The sequence below is a fragment of the Mesoplodon mirus genome, assembly GCF_964341445.2.
Source record: "Mesoplodon mirus genome assembly, chromosome: 10".
In the NCBI taxonomy this organism is placed as follows: Eukaryota; Metazoa; Chordata; class Mammalia; order Artiodactyla; family Ziphiidae; genus Mesoplodon; species Mesoplodon mirus.
Genome location: NC_138986.1, coordinates 1,845,934 through 1,865,449, shown reverse-complemented (window position 1 = coordinate 1,865,449; position 19,516 = coordinate 1,845,934). Strand labels below are relative to the sequence as shown.

At 43.8% G+C, this 19,516-nt stretch overlaps 1 protein-coding gene across 7 annotated transcripts in view; it reads left to right on the top strand.

Annotated features, from left to right (window-relative positions):
* The window catches only part of AFDN (afadin, adherens junction formation factor), a 134,551-nt gene that overhangs the window by 74,449 nt on the left and 40,586 nt on the right, over positions 1-19,516 (top strand). For 4 of the 7 annotated variants that reach the window (XM_082634310.1, XM_082634311.1, XM_082634312.1 and 1 more), the window contains exons 11-20: positions 4,040-4,109; positions 7,655-7,773; positions 10,549-10,610; positions 10,734-10,939; positions 12,939-12,959; positions 13,696-13,841; positions 14,168-14,262; positions 14,672-14,937; positions 16,679-16,822; positions 18,286-18,484. In XM_082634310.1, coding sequence (XP_082490436.1) covers positions 4,040-4,109; positions 7,655-7,773; positions 10,549-10,610; positions 10,734-10,939; positions 12,939-12,959; positions 13,696-13,841; positions 14,168-14,262; positions 14,672-14,937; positions 16,679-16,822; positions 18,286-18,484 — 1,328 coding nt within the window. The remainder of the gene's footprint in view (positions 1-4,039; positions 4,110-7,654; positions 7,774-10,548; positions 10,611-10,733; positions 10,940-12,938; positions 12,960-13,695; positions 13,842-14,167; positions 14,263-14,671; positions 14,938-16,678; positions 16,823-18,285; positions 18,485-19,516) is intronic. The other 3 variants (XM_082634314.1, XM_082634315.1, XM_082634313.1) reach the window with 1 other exon arrangement.

The following is a 19,516-nucleotide window of genomic DNA, read 5'->3' as shown; positions in this document are numbered from 1 at the left end:
AGCCGTAATGGTTCCTGCTCTGGAGGCCTGCGGTTGTTGATTCTTGTCTTGTCTCTGGCTGAAAGCAGAGATCGTGTAAGGGCGTGGCGAACATCTCATTGTGGGGTAGTGCTGCTGTGACATTTTAGTTTTATTACATCTTTTTCCTGCAGGACTAGTCAAAACTGCTTCGTGGTTGACTATACCAGTACTTACACGTACATCCATAAAGTAGAACGGACTTTCCTTTTTTATAGGAAAATTAATTAATTAAAATTAATACTGTTCTCATGTTAAACTGTTACGCAGATTTCTAGGTAGATAACTCATGTGTTCCTTTTTTCACACATGTATGTATATTTCTTAAATGAGCCATAATTGGCATATTAGTTCAGGTGTGTGACCTAGTGATTCAGTATTTGTGTGTATTGTGAGGTGATCACAGTAAGTCTCGTCACGTCCGTCGCCACACGTAGTTATGCAGAGCTTTCTCCTGTGCTGAGAACTTCAGGATCTGCTCTTAGCAGCTCTCAGCTGTGCAGCACAGTCTTAGGAACTGTAGTCGCTGTGCTGTGCATTGCATCCCCAGGACTTAGTTATTTTAAACTGGAAGCCTGTACCTTTTGACCCGTCTTGGCGTTCCCCCCACCACCCGGACACCCCTGCCTCTGGCACCCACCAGTGTTTGTGTCTGTGAGCTTGGCTTTTTTGTTGTGACTTTTTTTATAGACAGTTTTCAAAGCTCACTTCCCATTTACAGTTACTACAAAGTATTGGCTCTGCTTGCCACGTCGTACAACATATTCTGGAGCCCGCGGTGCACCCGGCGGTTTACGCCTCCCATCCCACGGCCCCTGTACCGCCCTCCTCCCCACCCCCGTCGTAACCACTGGTTTGTTCTCTGTGTCTGTGAGTCTGCTTCTTTTTTCTTATATTCACTAGTTTGTTGTATTTTTCAGGTGGTATCTATAGTATTTGTCTTTCTCTTTCTGACTTGACTTGACTTAGCGTAATGCCCTCCAGGTCCATCCATGTTGCTGCAAATGGCAAAATTTCATTCCTTTTATGGCTGTCTTGTTGTTTTAAGTTCCACATATAAGTGAGATCATATGGTAATTGTCTTTCTCTGTCTGACTTATTTCAGTGAGCACAGTTTCTTCACGGTCCATCCATGTTGTCACAAATGGCAAGACATCCTTCATTTTTACGGTTGAATAATATTCCTGTGAGTCTGTATACACAGATACAGGCGTGCGTGCACACACACACACACTCACTATATCTTCTTTATCCATTCTTCCATCAGTGGACACTTAGGCTGCTTCCATATCTTGGCTATTGTGAGTAAGACTGCAGTGAACATGAGGTGAGGATATCGTATCAAGTCAGTGTTCTCATCATCTTTGGATATACACCCAGAAGTGGGATTGCTGGGTCATACGGTAGCTCTAGTGTTAATTGTTGAGGAACCTCCATTACTGGTCTCCATAGTGGCTGCGCCGATTTCCATTCCCACCAACAGTGCACGAGTGTTCCCTTTTCTCCACACCCTCACCAACACATACCTCTTGTCCTTTTGATGATGGCCATTCTGATAGGTGTGAGGTGATGTCTCCTTACGGTTTTGATTTGCGTTTCCCTGATGATTAATGATGTCGAGCATTTTGCCATGTACTTGTTGGTGATCTGTATGTCTTTAGAAAATGTTTATTCAGATCCTCTGCCCGTTTGTTAATTGTTTTTTGTTTTGGGAGGAGATGTTGTTACTGAGTTGTATGAAGTCTTTATATATTTTGGATATTAACCCCTTATCAGATATATGGTTTGCAAATATTTTCTCCCCTTGCACACATTGCTTCTTCATTTTGTCGGTGGTTTCCTTTGCTGCGCAGAAGCTTTTAGTTTGCTGCAGTCCCACTTGTTTATTTTGCTTTTGTTGCCTTTACTTTTTTGTCAGATACAAAAACTCATCACCAAGACTAGTGTCAAGGAGCTTACTGCCTATGTTTTCTTCTGGGAGTTTATGGTTTCAGATCTTACTCAAGCCTTTGGTCCATTTTGAGTTAATTTTTGTGTTTGGTGTAAGATAGTGATCTATTCTCATTCTTTTGCACGTGGCTGTCCAGTGTTCCCAACACTTTTTATCGAAGAGACTGTCCTATGTATTCTCTGTCATGGTGTATTCCTGGCTCCTTTGTCATAGATTAATTGACCATATGTGTGTGGGTTTATTTCTGGGCTCTCTGTCCTGTTCCATTGATCTGTGTGTCTGTTTTTATGCTGATATCATCCTGTCCTGATTACTATAGCTTTGTACAATAACATAGTTTGAAATCAGGGAGTAATTTGTTCTTTTTCTTTGTTCTTTCTCGAGAAAGCTTTGTTCTTTCTCAGGGTTGCTTTCACTACTTGGGATCTTTTGTGGTTCCATACAAATTTTAGAATTGTTCTATTTTTGTGAAAAATGCCGTTGGAATTTTGATAGGGATTCCACTGAATGTATAGATTGCCTTGGGTGGTATGGACATTTTAACAATATTAATTCTTCCAGTCCATGAGCACAAAATAACAAATATCTTCCATTTATTTGTATCTTCTTCAATTTCTTTAATCAGTATCTTGGAGTTTTCAGTGTACTGGTCTTTCACCTCTTTGGTTAAATTTATTTTTAGGTGTTTTATTTATTCTTTTTGATGCAGCTGTAAATGGGATTGTTTTCTTAATGTCTCTGATATTTTATTACTTGTGTATAGAAACACAATATATTTTTGTTATTGGTTTTGAACCCTGTAGGCTTACTGGATTGGCTTATTCTAACAAATTTTTTTTAGTGGAGTCTTTAGGGTTTTCTGTATGTAACATCTTGTCATCTGCAAATAGTGACAGTTTCCCTTGTTTTCTGATTTAGATGGTTCTTATTTCTTTTTCTTGCCTAATTGCTCTGGCTTTGTTGAATAAAATTGGTGAGAGTGGGCATCCTTGTCTTCTTCCTGATCTTAGAGGAAATGCTTTCAGTTCTTCACTGTTGAGTATGATGTTAGCTTAGGTTTGTCATACATGGCCTTTATGATGATGAGGGATGTTTCTTCTGTACCCACTTTGTGGAGAGTTTTTATCACAAATGGCTGTTGAATTTTGTCAGATCTTGTTCTGCATATGTTGAGATGATCACGTGGGTTTTTTATCCTTTTTGTTAGCGTGGTGTGCCACGTTGATGGATTTGCGGCTGTTGAACCATCTGTGTGCATCCCTGGGATAAATCACACTTGATCATGGTGTATGAGCCTCTTAACAGGTGTTTTAGGGCTCTTTTCCCTTTGGTTGGGCCTCTCTCATGAACTGGAATAAATGGATTGCATTCACCCTTCATTTGTGCCGAAGAGCTATAGCTTGCCTCAGATTATTGACTCTTTAAAATGAGATTTTGTTTATATTCTGAACTAATTTTTCATAATGATAAGTTTAACAGTTTCGGTATTTTTGAGATATTCTTAAAAACTGTTTAGAATTACTCTGGTTCTAATTACTGACATTATCAAAAATTTCTCCATTTCTTTATTTGTAGCCTAATAGTGGTATCCGTGAACTTTTAAAAAACCATCAGCTTGGCTTTCAGGCAGGAGTCAGCTGGGCCTGTGCCCTGTCTTCACGCCCACTCCACCCCCCCACCCCACCCCACCCCACTCCGGCCTTCCCTGAGTCCACACGTGGGCTCCTGGCACCTCGGGCGTCTGCGCTGTCTTTACGTGCCATTTGTAGCCTAGAGAGACTCACTGATGGAACAGCTTTCTCTTTTTTTCTTTATGCTTCCTTTCAATTTTTTGTTATTAGTTTTCAAAAATCTGATCTCGAGTATTCATTATACATTGGTAGGAAAAGTTCATAAAGTTACAGTAGTTTTTTAATTCATTAAGTTCATATTCTGACAGTAAAGTATTTCTTGAAGATCTTTGAACATTGGGATATTTAGCTAACTATTCCTTTTGTATTATAAAGAAGAGACTACCTCTTATCATTGGAGAGTTATTAATTCTATGTATTTCTTATTTTATCTCAACAGAATTGTTCCGGAGACAACTTTTGATTTAGGAGGCGATGTTCGTAGTGGAACAGCATTACCGGCGAGCAAGGTAGGTGGTTGTCTCTTACTGACAGGACTGTGTCTGTTTCACACAGCAGGACGTCCCTGATGAATTACTGGTGACATCCTCGTAAAAGTATTGTACAGACAGACGTTAATAGTGGCCTACGTGTGGGTGTCCTAACCACTTGTGTTTCTCGTGGTGATTCGTGAGCAGCAGACTGTCTTTTCCCTTAAGGCTGGGAGGTTGTGCTTTCTCTCCCAGGCAGTGTGTCCTAGGCTTGTCCTCTGTGTGGCCAGCCTTTCTCGGTCAGGCCAACCCGCAGATAACGGACTCCTGCCCTCTTACCTCCGCTTGGGTCCCGGCTCCCGGCTGCCGCTTCACATCCGTGGGCGCTTGGGTCCCGGCTCCCGGCTGCCGCTTCACGTCCGTGGGTGCTGTGTTGTGCTCTCTCTCTCTCGCACAGCTGGTTTACTTCTGTCCTCGTGCTGGTTATCGACTGCTGGGCAACACCCCACACCCAGACTCGGTGGACGGAAACAGCAGTTGTTTTGTTTCTTTGTAGCTGTGCAGAGCGGTTTGGACTCAGTCTGCTTGCTGGTCTTGCTGGTGGCTCCTTGTGTGGGACGGTTGGTGGCTGGGACCCCTCGCCCATCTCTCTCCACGGGGGCGGTGGACGTCTTGGTGCCTCACGAGAAGCCAGAGCTCCCAGGCCTTGCCCCTTCCGCCGCGCCGTTCACGGGCCCGGCTTGGGGGCAGGAGCTGCTCGCGGTGGCTCATCTTCCGGCACCGGGACAGGTTTTTAAAACCCTTCCTTCCTGTCCTCTCCAGCTACTGCCTGTTACGTACTCGTGTCCTCAGCACGGTTTCTGGCAGGGGTCCTCGGCGGTGGCCGTGTCCACGGCCTGCGCTCCATCTCCTTTCCCTGCCCGTTCGCAGGGCCGTGCCTGTCCCGGGCACCGACGCCCCCAGTTCCAGGTCCTGCGTGGTCTGTCTCAGCGGTGCCAGCACCACCCAGCCGGTGCACGCCCTCTGCCCCAGGGCCTCTCTCGCCCCTGTATCAGGGCACCTTCCTCCTCAGTCTGATTGGTGGGTCCCCCCCCACCGCCTGATTCTGAAATTGGGGGCCAAGGCTTCAGACCTTGGGCCCCCCTCTTCTGTTGGTACCTGTTCCCCAGCTGACCTTAGGCTGCTGGATGCCCTCTGCGTGCGCGCCACTCCCGTCTTGGGCGCCAACCCCCCAGACTCTGCAGCGCCCGTCACATTCAGCGCAGCTGAGACAGACGGAGACCTTCTTTCTCACGCACCTTCTCTCCCTCACCCTCCCCCACCTCGGGGCCCGACGTCCCGTCCCCCAGCGTCCTCGGCATCGCTCGACAGAAACCCGTCGCAGGCCGCCCTGGTCCCCCCCGTCCCCTCACCCGGTCACCCCGTCACCCGATCATCGGCGGGTCCCGCCGGCTCGGCCCCTGCCCTCTGACCCTCCTTTGTGTGTCGTCCCCGGGAGAGTCTGGCTCAGGCTGCAGCCGTCCTGTGGCAGAGGGACCACAGAGCTTCTTAGACGGCAGCCCCTCCTCTGCTCTTGCCTGGCCCGTCATCCTCTTCCCGGCAGCTGAACCGAGGTATTAAAGACGTGAATTAGACGTTGCTGCTGACCTGCTTCCGAAGCCTCCAGGTGGTTTCTTGTCCCGCTGTCACACGGTCGTTCATCGCTCTGTGTCACACAGCTCCTGGGGCCTGGCCCCCTTCCCTCTCAGCTCAGCATGTGCCACCACTGCTTCTGTTCCCGGGACGCCCACCTCCATCCCACCCGGAGGCCGGGTGGGCCCGCTTCTCGTGGAACGCTCCCTCCGCTGGTCGTCCCCCGGCAAGCCCCTTCTTACCTCCGACTTCATCTGAAGCCTCCTCCGTGAAGGAGTCTTCCTTGAGCGCCCTGGCACTAGTACACACCGTACTTGAAATTCTTGGTGCAGCCTTTGCTATACCGTACGCTACTTGTTTGTTGATTGACTGTGGAGTGTGAGCTCTGTGAGGGTCGTAGGGCTTGTGTGCTCACTGCCGCACTTTTGCTGCTGAGAAAAATGCCTAGTAGTACGTAAAAGTCTCAGTAAAGATCTACTAAGCAATTTAATGAGTAAGGACTCTCAGAACCCAATATAATAACCATCTTTATAAAAAAATTTTGCTTCTTATAAAAATGCATAGTCAATATAGAAAACTTGGTTAAATTGAGAAAACATGTAAAAAAACCGAAAACAGTTCATCCACAGTTCACGGTTGGCTTTTGGTAAAATTTTGGTAGATCCTTTTCTGAACTCTTGTATGCATGTGTGTGTTCATGTGTGTATTTTAACATGATTAAATCCTTCTCCACACACAGATACACACCTTTCTTTCCTGCTTCCTTCAGCTGTTTTGTGAGCATTTGTTCTAAAAGTCATTTGAAAACAGCTAAAGTGGTTTTGTAACATGTTTATAAACATATCCGTTTATTTGTTCATTGCCTTATCATTATTCATTTATAACAATTTTTTATAGTCTAAATATTGCCATCCACTGACCAAGCAATTTTATTTCTGTAGCCGTACCTTAACAAAGTAATTAATTACTGTGTGTGAATATGTGTGTGTGTGTGTGTGTGTATTTATATATATACACACACAAACAAGCACAGCTATCCTGAGACTTTATACTGATGAACATTTTAAACAACCTAATAAAAATTGGTTTAATGAACCTTGATGAATAGACAACAAAATGTTAATACAGCCGTTACAATTCTGTAACATAAAAATAATATTACGAGATGTCTACAACATAAGAAAAAGTATCTTTTGCAGAGTGTAGGCTGTGTAATGTCATTTATGGGAAATATAAAGAATGGAAAGATACATCCTGCACAATGTTCATCTCTGGTTGGTAAGGCCAGGATGATTTTTATTTACTTATCTGTGCTCAGTTTCTACAGTAAGGGATGTAGCAAGAAGTCTTACATAAATTTTTTGCTGCAGTGGATTTTTTACCTAAGTTTATCGATTCTGTTCTGATTGTTTTCTGAATATCAGTCACTCATCCCTCCGTCAGCCACAGGCTGGCTAGGAGTGGGCACTGCTTGGAGGGACTTAAGTGTACTGTGTTGGGTTGCTTTATAGGTGTCTTTTCCCCGTGTTGATTATGGGCAAGAAGTAAGCCAGTTTCTGTACTGGATTCTTCACTAGGTTTTGAGCTGTGATGAGTGAATTTTTACATCCTTCCTTGAGGCTCACAAGTACACAAAGGCCTGCCTCTTGACATTGTGCACATACCCTGCCCACTGTGTCCTGACCCAAGAGGACTCTGGGGAGTCAGGTCACTGCTATTACTGCACGTTCTGCAGGGCCCTGGTGTGCGTGCCTCATGCCTGCATGCCTGTGTTGTAGAGCCAGATGGGGAAAGTGTCCATGGGACGTGGCATCCTCGGCACTGCTGGGCCCCTCCTGGCCCCTGCTGCCCCTCTGCGGCCCCCGCCTGCCTCCCCCGCGACGCTGACTGAGTGTGAAGCGTGGTTGGTCCGCGTGCTGTGTTTAAACGCCCTGTGTTTCCCCTGGACTTAGAGCTCCTCCAGGCTGGACGGCGACAGGGGGCTGTCTGCCGCCAGCACCGCCGAGCGAGGGATGGTGAAGCCCATGGTCAGAGTGGAGCAGCAGCTGGACTACCGCAGGCAAGAAAGCAGGTGGGAAATGGGTGCCTTTTTAATTATGAAAGGAGTGAAAGTACACCTGGAGAGGGTTACGGTTAAAAGTTACTCACTCTAGAGGTTTAGCTGACATTTTTAGAATGTTCGCAGTACTTTAAGGTTATTTCCTTTTCATGTTACCGAATTGAAAAAAAAAATGCTTCATCAACAATTAATCCTTCACTTACATGCCATGGCCTCATCCCGTTGAAACGGGAGGCAGTTTGAATTAGGATGTTTCAGTGTTAAAGGTGCTACTTGGTAAAAACAGGGAGAAAGGGAATTTTTGTAGGATTTCAGTATTTGACCATTTTGATATTTAGATAAGACTAATCGTTTTACCCATTTCTAGAGGAAATCCTCACGTGTTTAAAAATACACAGAGCCAAAACTGACGTTGAAGTTGAGTGTTTCCGAGTTACGGAGCGCCATCCTGCTCGGTCTCACGCTCTGATGGCTCCCTGTTCATTGCCGGACATGAGTCTTCTTCTCTGCTGGCATTGGTCTTGCCTAGTTTTTGTGAACAGAGAACTTAGACCTTTTGTTATTTCCTTTTCTTAAGATTTTTAAATATATCTCACCTTAAGTCAGAATTCTGTTTCCTTGTGGCTTCTAAAATTGTTTCAGTGTTGGAAGGCATGGTGGTTCATTGTACGTGTTGAGCCCTCCTGCTCAGGCAGAAACAGGGGAGCTTGGTGTGAATACTCTCATTATCGGCAGTGGAACCAGGAACGCTCGTCTTTTGGTGCTATTCAGATTTTCGACGAGGCCATTCTGACTGTTCCCTTTCACAGATCCAGTAACCAAGGCATTAGCTGAGGCAGGTCACTTACCGGTTTGGTGACAAGCAACTGATACAGTTCTTAAGTTTTCCATCTTGCAGCAGAGGGCACTGTACATGATAAGATTTTAATATCATTCATCATAGTAATTAAATCTGTAGACTCATCTGGGAATCTCAAATTTTTACCTTATTTTTATTATGGGCTTTTGGTTATTATTCAGTATTTTTTGTGAATTTTTTTACAATTACAATATGAATCACTATACATGGAGAATTTTTTTTTAGATATAATAATAAATAGCCTACTTTCTGTGTCCGGACTTGTTTTTGGTAGTGTATTCTAGAATTAAATGTTCAGAGTGGTGAATTAGTATTATAAGGAGTTAACCTCCATTTACTTATAAGGTGGTCAAGAGGTATGTATCGTGGTTCTTAGCCCATAAATACTTGAATAAGCAAATAATCGATAGGGGAGGGGAAGATTGATTAGGATAATGTTTTTAGGATATGCAAAATTAATAAGTATATACTTACTAACTTATTAATACAGTTAATAAATAATGATAATATAGTGTCAGAATAGCCATATGATGATTAATTGTATGTCAGGAATTATTTTCTCCTGTGAGCATATATTTTAATTAAGTTTTTTGCAAGGTCATATTCTTTTGTTTTGCCAAGACTTGTTTAAGTTTTATTGGAACTATAAATATGTGTTGCTTTGTTGATATGAAGACAGTGATGGAAACAGATGGTTCTTCCCATTTTCAGTCTCTGTATTTTTCGTGTATATAATACATTGTTAGTATAAGCAGTTCTTCTTCATTGGTGTGGTCATAAAAATCTAAGTGGCTTTCATGAGCAATTAAATACTAACCTTAGTCAAGGAAAAGATTGTGAGTGATGGAAAAGACTTTTAAAATATCACTGACACATTTAAAAAATTTTTTCAATGAGAATTTGTATTCCTTATTTTTAATAGATTTGTTGAAGTGATGAAGCATTAAAAAAAATTGGTAAAATTTATCCAGGTTCACGTTACGGGTATTAAATTGAAAATAACTGCTTAGCTACAATTTCAGATGTTTACAAATACGGCAGCATAAGAAAGACATATTAAAATAATTGAGCTTTTGAATTACTTCTGTTTCTAAGAGCGTTTTTATACCTAAATTATTGAGTTAAATCCAAATTAATAAATCATAGACTGGATAATAAACTTTGAAGCATGTAATTTGGTGAAAAGAAGGTTTTTGTTTTTACTTTTCATGTTTATGATAGTTTGAATGAACTCACATTATATTTCCCCTTATTCATCTTTTGGTGCGTGGAGAAGATGGGAATGGAGGGACCAGAACATTTGTTGTTGGAAAGGAATTACTTTAGTTCGCCCGTCTGTACCTGCAGATCTGTAGTCAGCTGTGTTAGTCATCCCACGGCCTGGTCTCTGTGCATGTGGACAAACGCTAACACTGAGTGGTCGAGGGGACCTGGACTGGCAGGGGTCAAGTGTGTAACCTTTATTGGGAGAGAAAGGCGATGTCTAGCTCTTAGGACACTTTACTTTTTCCTGTGTGAGAGCTCAGTTTCAAGCTCAGTGTGGTTTAGATTTTCTCTGTGTCTCCCAGCAGTGTCTCTTCATTGTCACTTGAGCCATTGCGGTAGCAGGTGCCTGGCAGCCTGATCTCTCTGCTCCACACGACGTCTTCATCAATAATAAAGAAACAGGGTCAGATCTGTTCTCCTGTCGGAAGCAGATACTTCAAGGACCTGACCTCTGTGAGGAGCTGGGACGTGGTCACTCCCAGTTCACTCATTTGAACGTTTGAATAGGTTCCACATGAAAACCAGTCATTAGGCTGTGTATTATTTGAAAAAATTTTATATAGAGACATTTAAGAAAGAGTTGCAGAAATCTGCACTGGTTGTCGGTGATGTTATTAGCTACTGTGACCGGATTTTAAGAAATGGCCATTTTCCTCTTTCAGAACTCAGGACACTCCTGGGCCTGACCTAATACTGCCTGCAAGCATTGAGTTCAGGGAAAGTTGTGAGTACTTTCAGATTCCATTGGTAGTCAATTACTTCTTGTTCCATTTTTCTCCATCTGATTTTCATGGGGTTTTTTTGTTCTTTTTTTTTCTTCTTCTTCTTGTTTGAAATCTTTTCACAGCTGAAGATTCATTTTTATCTGCCATCATACATTATACTAATAGCTCCACGGTCCATTTTAAGTTGTCGCCCACATACGTGTTATATATGGCGTGTCGGTATGTATTGTCCAGCCAGGACAGACCCGATGTCAGTCCCGCGGAACGGACGCACAAAGTGGTCGCCATCGTCAACAAGATGGTGAGCATGATGGAAGGGGTCATTCAGGTAAGCGCCAGCCTGCAAAGCCCTGCCACTGCAGTGACCGCGTTTATAATTTTTAAATCAATTAAGTTAGTTTGTTTAACATTTCAGATGTGTTTACATGTTTGACTTCATCTTAGGAATTTTTTCTAAAACGAAAGTTACATAAGTAGGATTAGAAATTGTATAGCTTTAAAAGTTGAAAAGAAATGTAAACTGCTGTTCTGTTTCTTCCCTACAAAATTTAAAATAAGGGAAGAGAAACTGTACGTGGTAACATAATGATCATGAAAAAGACCCTTGAAATTACTAGTTGTGAGAAGGCATTGAGAATTGAAAAAATAATAATAAGTCACTGAAGTGAAATTCACATAACATAAAGTGAACCATTTTAAAGTGAGTAGTTGGGTAGCATCCGTACATTCACAGTGTTGTGCAGCCTCCTGGACTTGGTTCCATAGCTTTTCCATCCCTCCAGACCAACCCCTCACCCACCGAGCAGTTTCTCTCCATTACCCGCCCCATCAGTTCCTGACACCTTCTTAAAAATTTTTAATGGTTATGAAAAAGGACTTGTTCTTTTATAATGAGCCTACTAGGATGTTGGTAGTTAGCATCTGGGTTTTTTGATAGCACTTGTGTAGGTATAATGGACATCCTGACTCTAATGGACATCGTGACATTTCTCACTTACGATGAAAATCATATTCTTTCATAAACCAGTTTTTAAATTTTCAGGAAATAAGGATATTCTCTTGGCAAAATGGTTTGTTTCCTTTAGTACTGTCTTGTCTGTAGTTGATAAAATTGGCATAATAGTTTTCCAGACTTTTAGATAACTTGGAGGTTTAAAGTCCTTAAAAGTAAATTTACAGACTTTTTAAAAAAGTGTTCCTAAATCACTTGTCAACACTATTTATTATTCAGCTGTGAAACTCTAGGTATATAATGTTACATAACATGGCTAGATGGTTTGATTGTTTTTCTCCTGTCAGGATACTTTTCAAACTAGAAAAGACTAGTTTGAGGCAAACTAGTCTTTTAATTCCCTCAGAACTGTTTTAAAAGGCCAGACGTTTTCAAGAAGGGTTTCTTTTATGTTTGAGTGGTTAGCCTATGAATTTGAGGAGGTTATGAGTCTTCTACCCAAGTGAGGAAACAGATAAAAAGGAAAGTCGTTTTATTTGGATACCATTTTGTTACTCTCATTATTTTATAGACAGATGTGGATTTCCTTTCCAGTTGTCATTCAGAGCCATTGTCTGTCTTCCATCGCGCTTGGATTTCAAATTATCAGACTCCCATCAGCAAACTACTTTTGATGGACTTTTCTTAACTAGGCAGTGAAATCACCATTATCAGGACAAGCCTTTCAGACTTCAGATTTAGGTTCAGTATGTGATTGGAGATCTAAAAATCTTCAATATTTAGATTGAAGATCTAAAAATCTTCAATTTTTAGAGAGAAATTATGGAATAATTAAAATTCTTTCATTTGTAAAAACCTACTTTCAAAAAACAAGTTACTCCTTTCTAGTATAGAAATAATACGTTTTTAATACATTTTTAAGTTCTCAGCTCTTACTGTTTCTGCTGGTCTTTCTTGTCTTTTCATTCTTATTAACTGATCCAGGAGAATAGACTCTCAAGTTGTGTACGTTTAAGTCGTCTCAAACACGCAACGCTGTTAAGAGATGTTAAGAAGTCCTTTTTTTGGTAAATCTTTTAAAGAGATCAGTGTATTCATTTGTTTATTGTAACATCTTCTTTATAGATAAACTCTAGGAATTCCCTTCGTTATTGTGCCAGTTTTAAGAACATGAAACTAATCGTTCATGCCCTAGACTTCCAAAGCTGCCTCAGAACTGTAAATGAGTGTGTAACATGGGAATAACGTAACTAAATGTTGTACCCTCGTGTCGTACCTTCATGTTAGTGTTTTGATTTTTTTTTTAACTATCATGATTGTTTACAAGTTTCTTTCTCTCGTTCTGCTTGGTTTCCCCGCGTCTGTTTTTCTCCAGGAAGTAGACCAGGTTGATCAGGTAGGACATACTGCTGGGAGCCGATCCTGGCTGTGTTGGCTTAGCTGAGTTTCTCATGCTGCTTCCATGTCAAAGTACAACAACAACTGGACCGAGGCTCATAACACTCATTTGGCAGCTGGAACATGCAGTACTAAAATCCTTTTTTGACTGTGCAACCTTTATCAGCATTTCATAACTTTTGCTTAATGCACTTCAGTGTGGATATGAAATGACAAAAGTTCTGTTTCTTCTCTTTATTGTTTATCCTTGGTTCCTATTCTTTGGATCTCATCTGAGGTTGCCTGGCCTGCACATGTGGTCGGGAGATGACATGATAGATCAGTACTTGATACCGAGTTGCTTGGTGTCCAAGCCAGTGACTTTGAGTATCAGGGTGGCTGTTGGGTAACCATGGATACATGTGTGTATACTTCACAGATTACCAGATAATGCACAATCTCCAATTTGGTGTTGTATTATTTGATACCTCCTTTCCCCCACTGATTCCATAAATAGTAGCTCATTAGATCCATGTGTCTATACATGAATCCTAAGAAGTTGCAGTGGGTTTTTACTTTCCATTGCTATGTATGTACCCAAATTCCTCTGCAAGTATCTGGTATCTGTGGTAAATACCTTGGTGAAAATGGGAAGGTACTGGTCTATCTACAGCAGCTTTTCAAGAGCATTCCTTTTTATTTTTATTATTGTTGTTTGTCCTGTGGTTGCTTACGGAAACGTGTTCTGTCTACAGAAACAGAAGAATATTGCAGGGGCACTTGCTTTCTGGATGGCAAATGCATCTGAGCTTCTCAACTTCATAAAGCAGGACCGAGATCTTAGTCGAATCACATTGGATGCCCAGGATGTTCTAGCCCACTTGGTTCAAATGGCCTTTAAGTAAGAACGTGTGTGTAGATGATACTGTTCTGTAAGGATGTAAAACATGTTTTCTGGTTAAGTTTTCAAAACTAAGTTTAAGGGTTTTTAGTTACCCTAATTGAAGATGGATATCAAGAAGCATAAATAACTATATGCAAAATGTGTTGATTTAATAAATTTAATTCAATTAGCTATGTTTCAAGAATCCCGAGAGTAGAACTATTACATATATTTTTTACATGGAAGATATTTCTAAACAGTACAAATTGTTTCACTTGTGATATTATGTCTGATAATAGCAGGGCGTCATTCTGAGATTATTAAAATTGTCTACGTATTTTCAGATACCTGGTTCACTGTCTTCAGTCAGAACTGAATAATTACATGCCAGCCTTTCTGGACGACCCCGAAGAGAACAGTCTGCAAAGACCAAAAATAGGTTAGGGTTCTCTTTTTCGCCTTCCTCCTCTCCTTCCCTCCTTCTCCCGTTTGTTTAGCTTCATTTTAGTATTTGCTGTATGTGAGAGGGAGGTATTATGAAAGTAAATGAGACAACCTATTGGATTTGGCATTCTTTAAATAATAAATTGTAATCACCATGTGTCTTGTTTAAGAAGAGTTCTCATTTTGTCGCATCCTGCTGGTGTGACATCAGACTTTCCCAGAAGTCTGTCCGGGTGAACTTAAGTAGATACAGTTCATACCGCTACGTGTTGGTAGTTCGAGACTACGTCACTGCTTCCTGTTGGAATGAGATTGCTGTTCTAAAGAGGTTGAACAGACGTCAGCGCGCGTTTACCGCGAATTCCGGAGCCCTTTCGGTGACACGGTGCCGTCTCTCTGCACAGACGACGTGCTGCACACGCTCACGGGGGCCATGTCGCTGCTGCGCCGCTGCCGGGTCAACGCTGCGCTGACCATCCAGCTCTTCTCCCAGCTCTTCCACTTCATCAACATGTGGCTGTTCAACAGGCTGGTGACCGACCCCGAGTCGGGGCTGTGCTCCCACTACTGGGGCGCCATCATCCGCCAGCAGCTCGGGCACGTGGAGGCCTGGGCGGAGAAGCAGGGCTTGGAGCTGGCAGCCGACTGTCACCTCAGCAGGATCGTGCAGGTGGGTGGTCCCAGCCCCGCTTCCCCGCTCAGTGGGCGCTGTCGTACATGTCTCTGGTTCTATCACGGGGGTAACGTGGACTCCGCAGAACTCAGCACCCTCCTTTTGGGGTTTTTTACATGTACAGATAATGAAACGGTGGTTTATTAGTTTGCCTGGGTTGCTTGAACAAAGTACAACAAATTTGGTGGCTTAAACAGCAGAAATTTATTGTCTCTGGAGGCCAGAAGTCTGAGATCAAGGTCAGGGCACATTGGTTCCTGCGAGGGAGAATCTGCTCCAGGCCTCCGTAGGCTCTGCTGGCCGTTGGCAGTCTTTGGTGTCCCCGGGCTTGTGGACACACCACCCCTCCCTGTCTCTGCCTTTGTCTTCCTGGGGCCTTCTTCTTGGACGCACATCTGTGTCCAAAAGTCTGCCTTTTATAAAGACGCCAGACCTACTGACCTGATTTAACTTGATTCCTTCTGTTAGGATCGTGTCTCCAAATAAGGTCACATTCTGAGGTAAACAGGGTTAGGACTTCCCCATATGAATTTTGGAGGGCACAGTATAGCCCGTAACAGGTGGTACTCAGTAGAGTAAATACCTTAAAGGGTTTTTAAAATTGAGAATAGTAAGGTATATTTCATAAAGCTCCATACCGAAAGATAAATTCCAATTTGAAAATGGATGATGATTGCCTCTTTAAGAATACAAAGCCAGGTAACCGCAGAGCAAAAACCTATAGCAGATACGCAGATAAACAGAAAGGAGTCTAAGCACACCACTCCAGAAAATCATCAAATCACCAGGAACAGAGCAAGAGAAGAAGAAAGGAACAAAGGAGTACAGAAGAGCCATGTCCTAATGGCTTAACCAGTTCTAGGAATTTCCTAGGTATCCAAAGACTAGGAACTGGTATTTTGCAGTTAAGGAAGTGAGTATCTAGAGCATTTTTTTAGTATTATTACAATGTATAATTTTGTATTTTTTTCTCAGTCTCTTAAAAAGATTTAGTTTCAAAAGAAGTTTCTGCCCTCTTACTTTGATTGAGTCAGCGAGTTGTTAAAAAGGTTATTACAGGGACTTCCCTGGTGGTCCAGTGGGAAAGAATCCACCTCACAGTGCAGGGGACGTGGGTTCGATCCCTGGTCTGGGAACGGGTCCCAGATGCCGCGGGGCAACTAAGCCTGCGTGCCACAACAGCTGAGCTTGTGCGCCTCAGCTAGAGAGCCCGCGTGCCGCAAACTACAGAGGCCACGCGCCCTGGAGCCCGCGCACCACAACTAGAGAGAAGCCTGCCCGCCACAACAGAAGATCCTGCATGCCTCAACGAAAATCCCACGTGCTGCAACTAAGGCCCGACGCAGCCAAAAATAAATAAATTAAACAAACAAATAATAAATCTTTTAAAAAAGAAGTCATTACAATGGTATTTTACTCAGACCTTAGTAATTGGTGATCTTAATGGTTATATAAATGTTTAAGTTTCTAAGAAGTTTTAAATGCTCTCTGAACATAAATTATTGAGTCTCATTATAAATATATATTTTAATAAAGAGTTCATCTGAAAACCTTTACGATGCTTTGAGCTCAGTTTAACACATATAGGTAACATTAATGGAACTGTATTTTCTTAAAAGCACCCTGCATTTCAAAATCAAATTAGCAAGTTACTGCAGTTTTACAAATGTTATGTAAAGGGGAATATTTATGAAATACTTCTAAATCATGATATTTCATGTTGCTTATTCTGAAATAGGCAACCACTTTGCTCACCATGGATAAGTACGCACCCGATGACATCCCAAATATAAACAGTACCTGCTTCAAGTTAAATTCACTACAACTTCAAGCCTTACTTCAGAATTACCACTGTGCGCCCGATGAGCCTTTTGTCCCTACAGTAAGTGACAGTGCCACACTGCCACTCCATGTGGGCCGTGTCTGCACAGGGAAGTGTGGAGGAAAAGGAAAAACTATGTAATCAGTTGCCTTATTTCTTTAGTAAATAAGATAATTCACTCGGTCATCTCACGAGGTCGCTTTTGCTATTGATGTCTGTATGAGTTAGGGGTCGGTGCAAGAAGTAGAAACTACATAAGCATGTTAAGTAGAAAGGGATTTAATTCGGGGAATGAGGTTGTTGGAAAATGGTTGGAAAGCCGGGGCGGGGAGTGAGGAAGTTGCCCTGACCTCTGAGTTCTCGGGCACGGCGCTGTGACCTGAGACCCCAAGTGCCATCCTTGTGTTCACGCAGCAACAGCTGCAGGGCCTCCCCAACCTGCGCAGAGGTGTCTGCCTGGTAAAACCCAGGTGCTCGTCCAGAACAGAGTCTGCTGTTTTGGGATGCCTCCTAGAGGGACAGAGGGTGAGAAACAGAAAACAGTATGTGCTGCAGCTGGTCTTTATAGAGAGGAATGCTGCATGTGCTCACCACCACCGTTACCTCCGCTGGACGCAGGTGCCCTGAGAACTCGGTAGAGAGGTAACCTAACTGGATGGATGGATTGATCTCCAGTGTGGGGTTTATGCCTACAGAAGACAGGTACAGAATCGCCCAAACCTGGAAACCACTACCTGTCCCCAAATAGACCGTGTCGCAGTCTGGTAGAGGAGCCTAACATGGCTGCACAACAACACAGGAAGTCAGATACCGGCTCTACACCCTGGGCTTCCCTTTGCACGGACTTGGGGACACAGGAGGATGCGGGTTAGAAGCTTGGGTGGCCAAGACTTTGGGGACGGAGGACAGGGCAGTGACGGTGGCTTCACAGTGGGTGTGGTTCGGTCCCCCGAGCGGGCTGGTTGGCGGGGGCGGGGTGTTCGTGTGCTCAGCCGTACAGTTAGGATTTGTGAACCATCCTGTGTGTACGTTATCTCACTAATGGAAAGTTTTTAAACAAGAATCACCCGTAAACCCATAATGAGGCAATAACCTCTGCATAAGCTGGGAATAGATATTTTTGTCCTGATTTTTTTTACGTTTAACATTGTGTGAGCTTCTTCTGATGTCGTTAAGTATAAAAATAAGGTTATTAGCAACTGGATGTTAAAAAATTGTGCAAGGAAAAAATTACTTTTGAGAAGGGAAAAAGACCGTTTTCTTGTGATCGAAGAATTTCTTTCTATTTAAAACTACAGGTCTTTTGAAATTAATCATTAGTGTGGTAGCTGATACATTACGAGTATGTGCTGTGCTAGTGTTTTATTGCTTTGCAGACTGATTTGAGTTGTTGATAGATTTCACTCTCCCTGCGTGTGTGTATGTAGCCACGCTATGCGTGGTTAAACGTTTTTCTGACAGCTGCTGGTCAGCTGTGCCCGTCACCGAGCATGTCCTTAGCTCTGTGTCTGTTTTCCAACCAGGACCTGATGGAGCATGTGGTGGCTGTGGCGGAGAACACAGCCGACGAGCTGGCACGCAGTGACGGGCGGGAGGTGCAGCTGGAGGAGGACCCCGACCTGCAGCTGCCGTTCCTTCTGCCCGAGGATGGCTACTCCTGCGACGTCGTCAGAAACATCCCAAACGGCTTACAGGAGTTTCTGGACCCTTTGTGCCAGAGAGGTGGGTGGCAGTGCCCACACCTGGCATCCGAGCTAGCCTGCATGCAAGCGAGCCTTGAGCTTGTGTGTCGGTGTGTGTCAGCCCACCCATGCTGTGTGCTGGAAAAGCTGGGGGTCCGGCGGCTTGGAAGGGAGCGGCCCATGGGGACGTGGGGTCAGAGGCGTGCAGACCACGGGGTCCTGGGTGTTGCGCCGGCCGCCCGGGAGCACTTCTCTGCTCGCCTGGTGTCGCGGTTACAGCAGGAGGGACCTTGGCTGCTCCTCCCTTCTGGGTTCTGCGTGATAAAATGAGGTCTGCCTGCACCACAGTTATACCTGAACCACGAGCTTTTAAATTAGACCAGATTTCACTGCTAGTCTGCTGCTTTTGTGTAATGTGGGGCTCAGATGAGTAGCAAAAGAGATGCAAAACTTAGCAGTTAACTTTTCTATTATTTTTTTTATTTGCTTAAATTAAGGTCCGTAGATATATAAATATATAAACTTAGTGTGATTTTTAACTTCAGTGAATGTTTCACTCACCGCAGTAGGTCTTTACATCTTCAAAGGTTTTGATCGTTTTAAAAAATTCATTTTATAAAGGCTGCTGCTTGTAACGACATGTGTTTGTACAGCAGCTGGCAGATGTGTCTGTAACCCTCCCCGGAGCGCTGACTGAGCTCTTGGTGCTGTCCTGGGAGAAGCACAGGCAGGGTGGGATGTGGTGGGCCGGCAGAGCCCTCAGTTCAGCCCTGACTCTGGGGCGAGCGGGGCGGAAGGAAGGGATGCGGGCTGCAGGCACGTCTGCGGGAGCTTCAGTCGGGCAGCGGGAGTCCCTGAGCCGCAGTGGCCTGTGCGGGGGCCTGGTAGGGAAGTGGCGGCCGGGGCAGCCGCTCTGGGGCCGCGGGGCTGCTCTGGGGTGTCCTCCCCGCTCCCGGGGGCTCCCCGACACTCACGCAGCAGCCCTGCACCTTCACCGCCGGGCTGGTTCCTGCTCTGAACGTCCCCGTCACCTGCCGTTGGGCGTGGCACCATCTGCCGGTCCTGGCCCCCT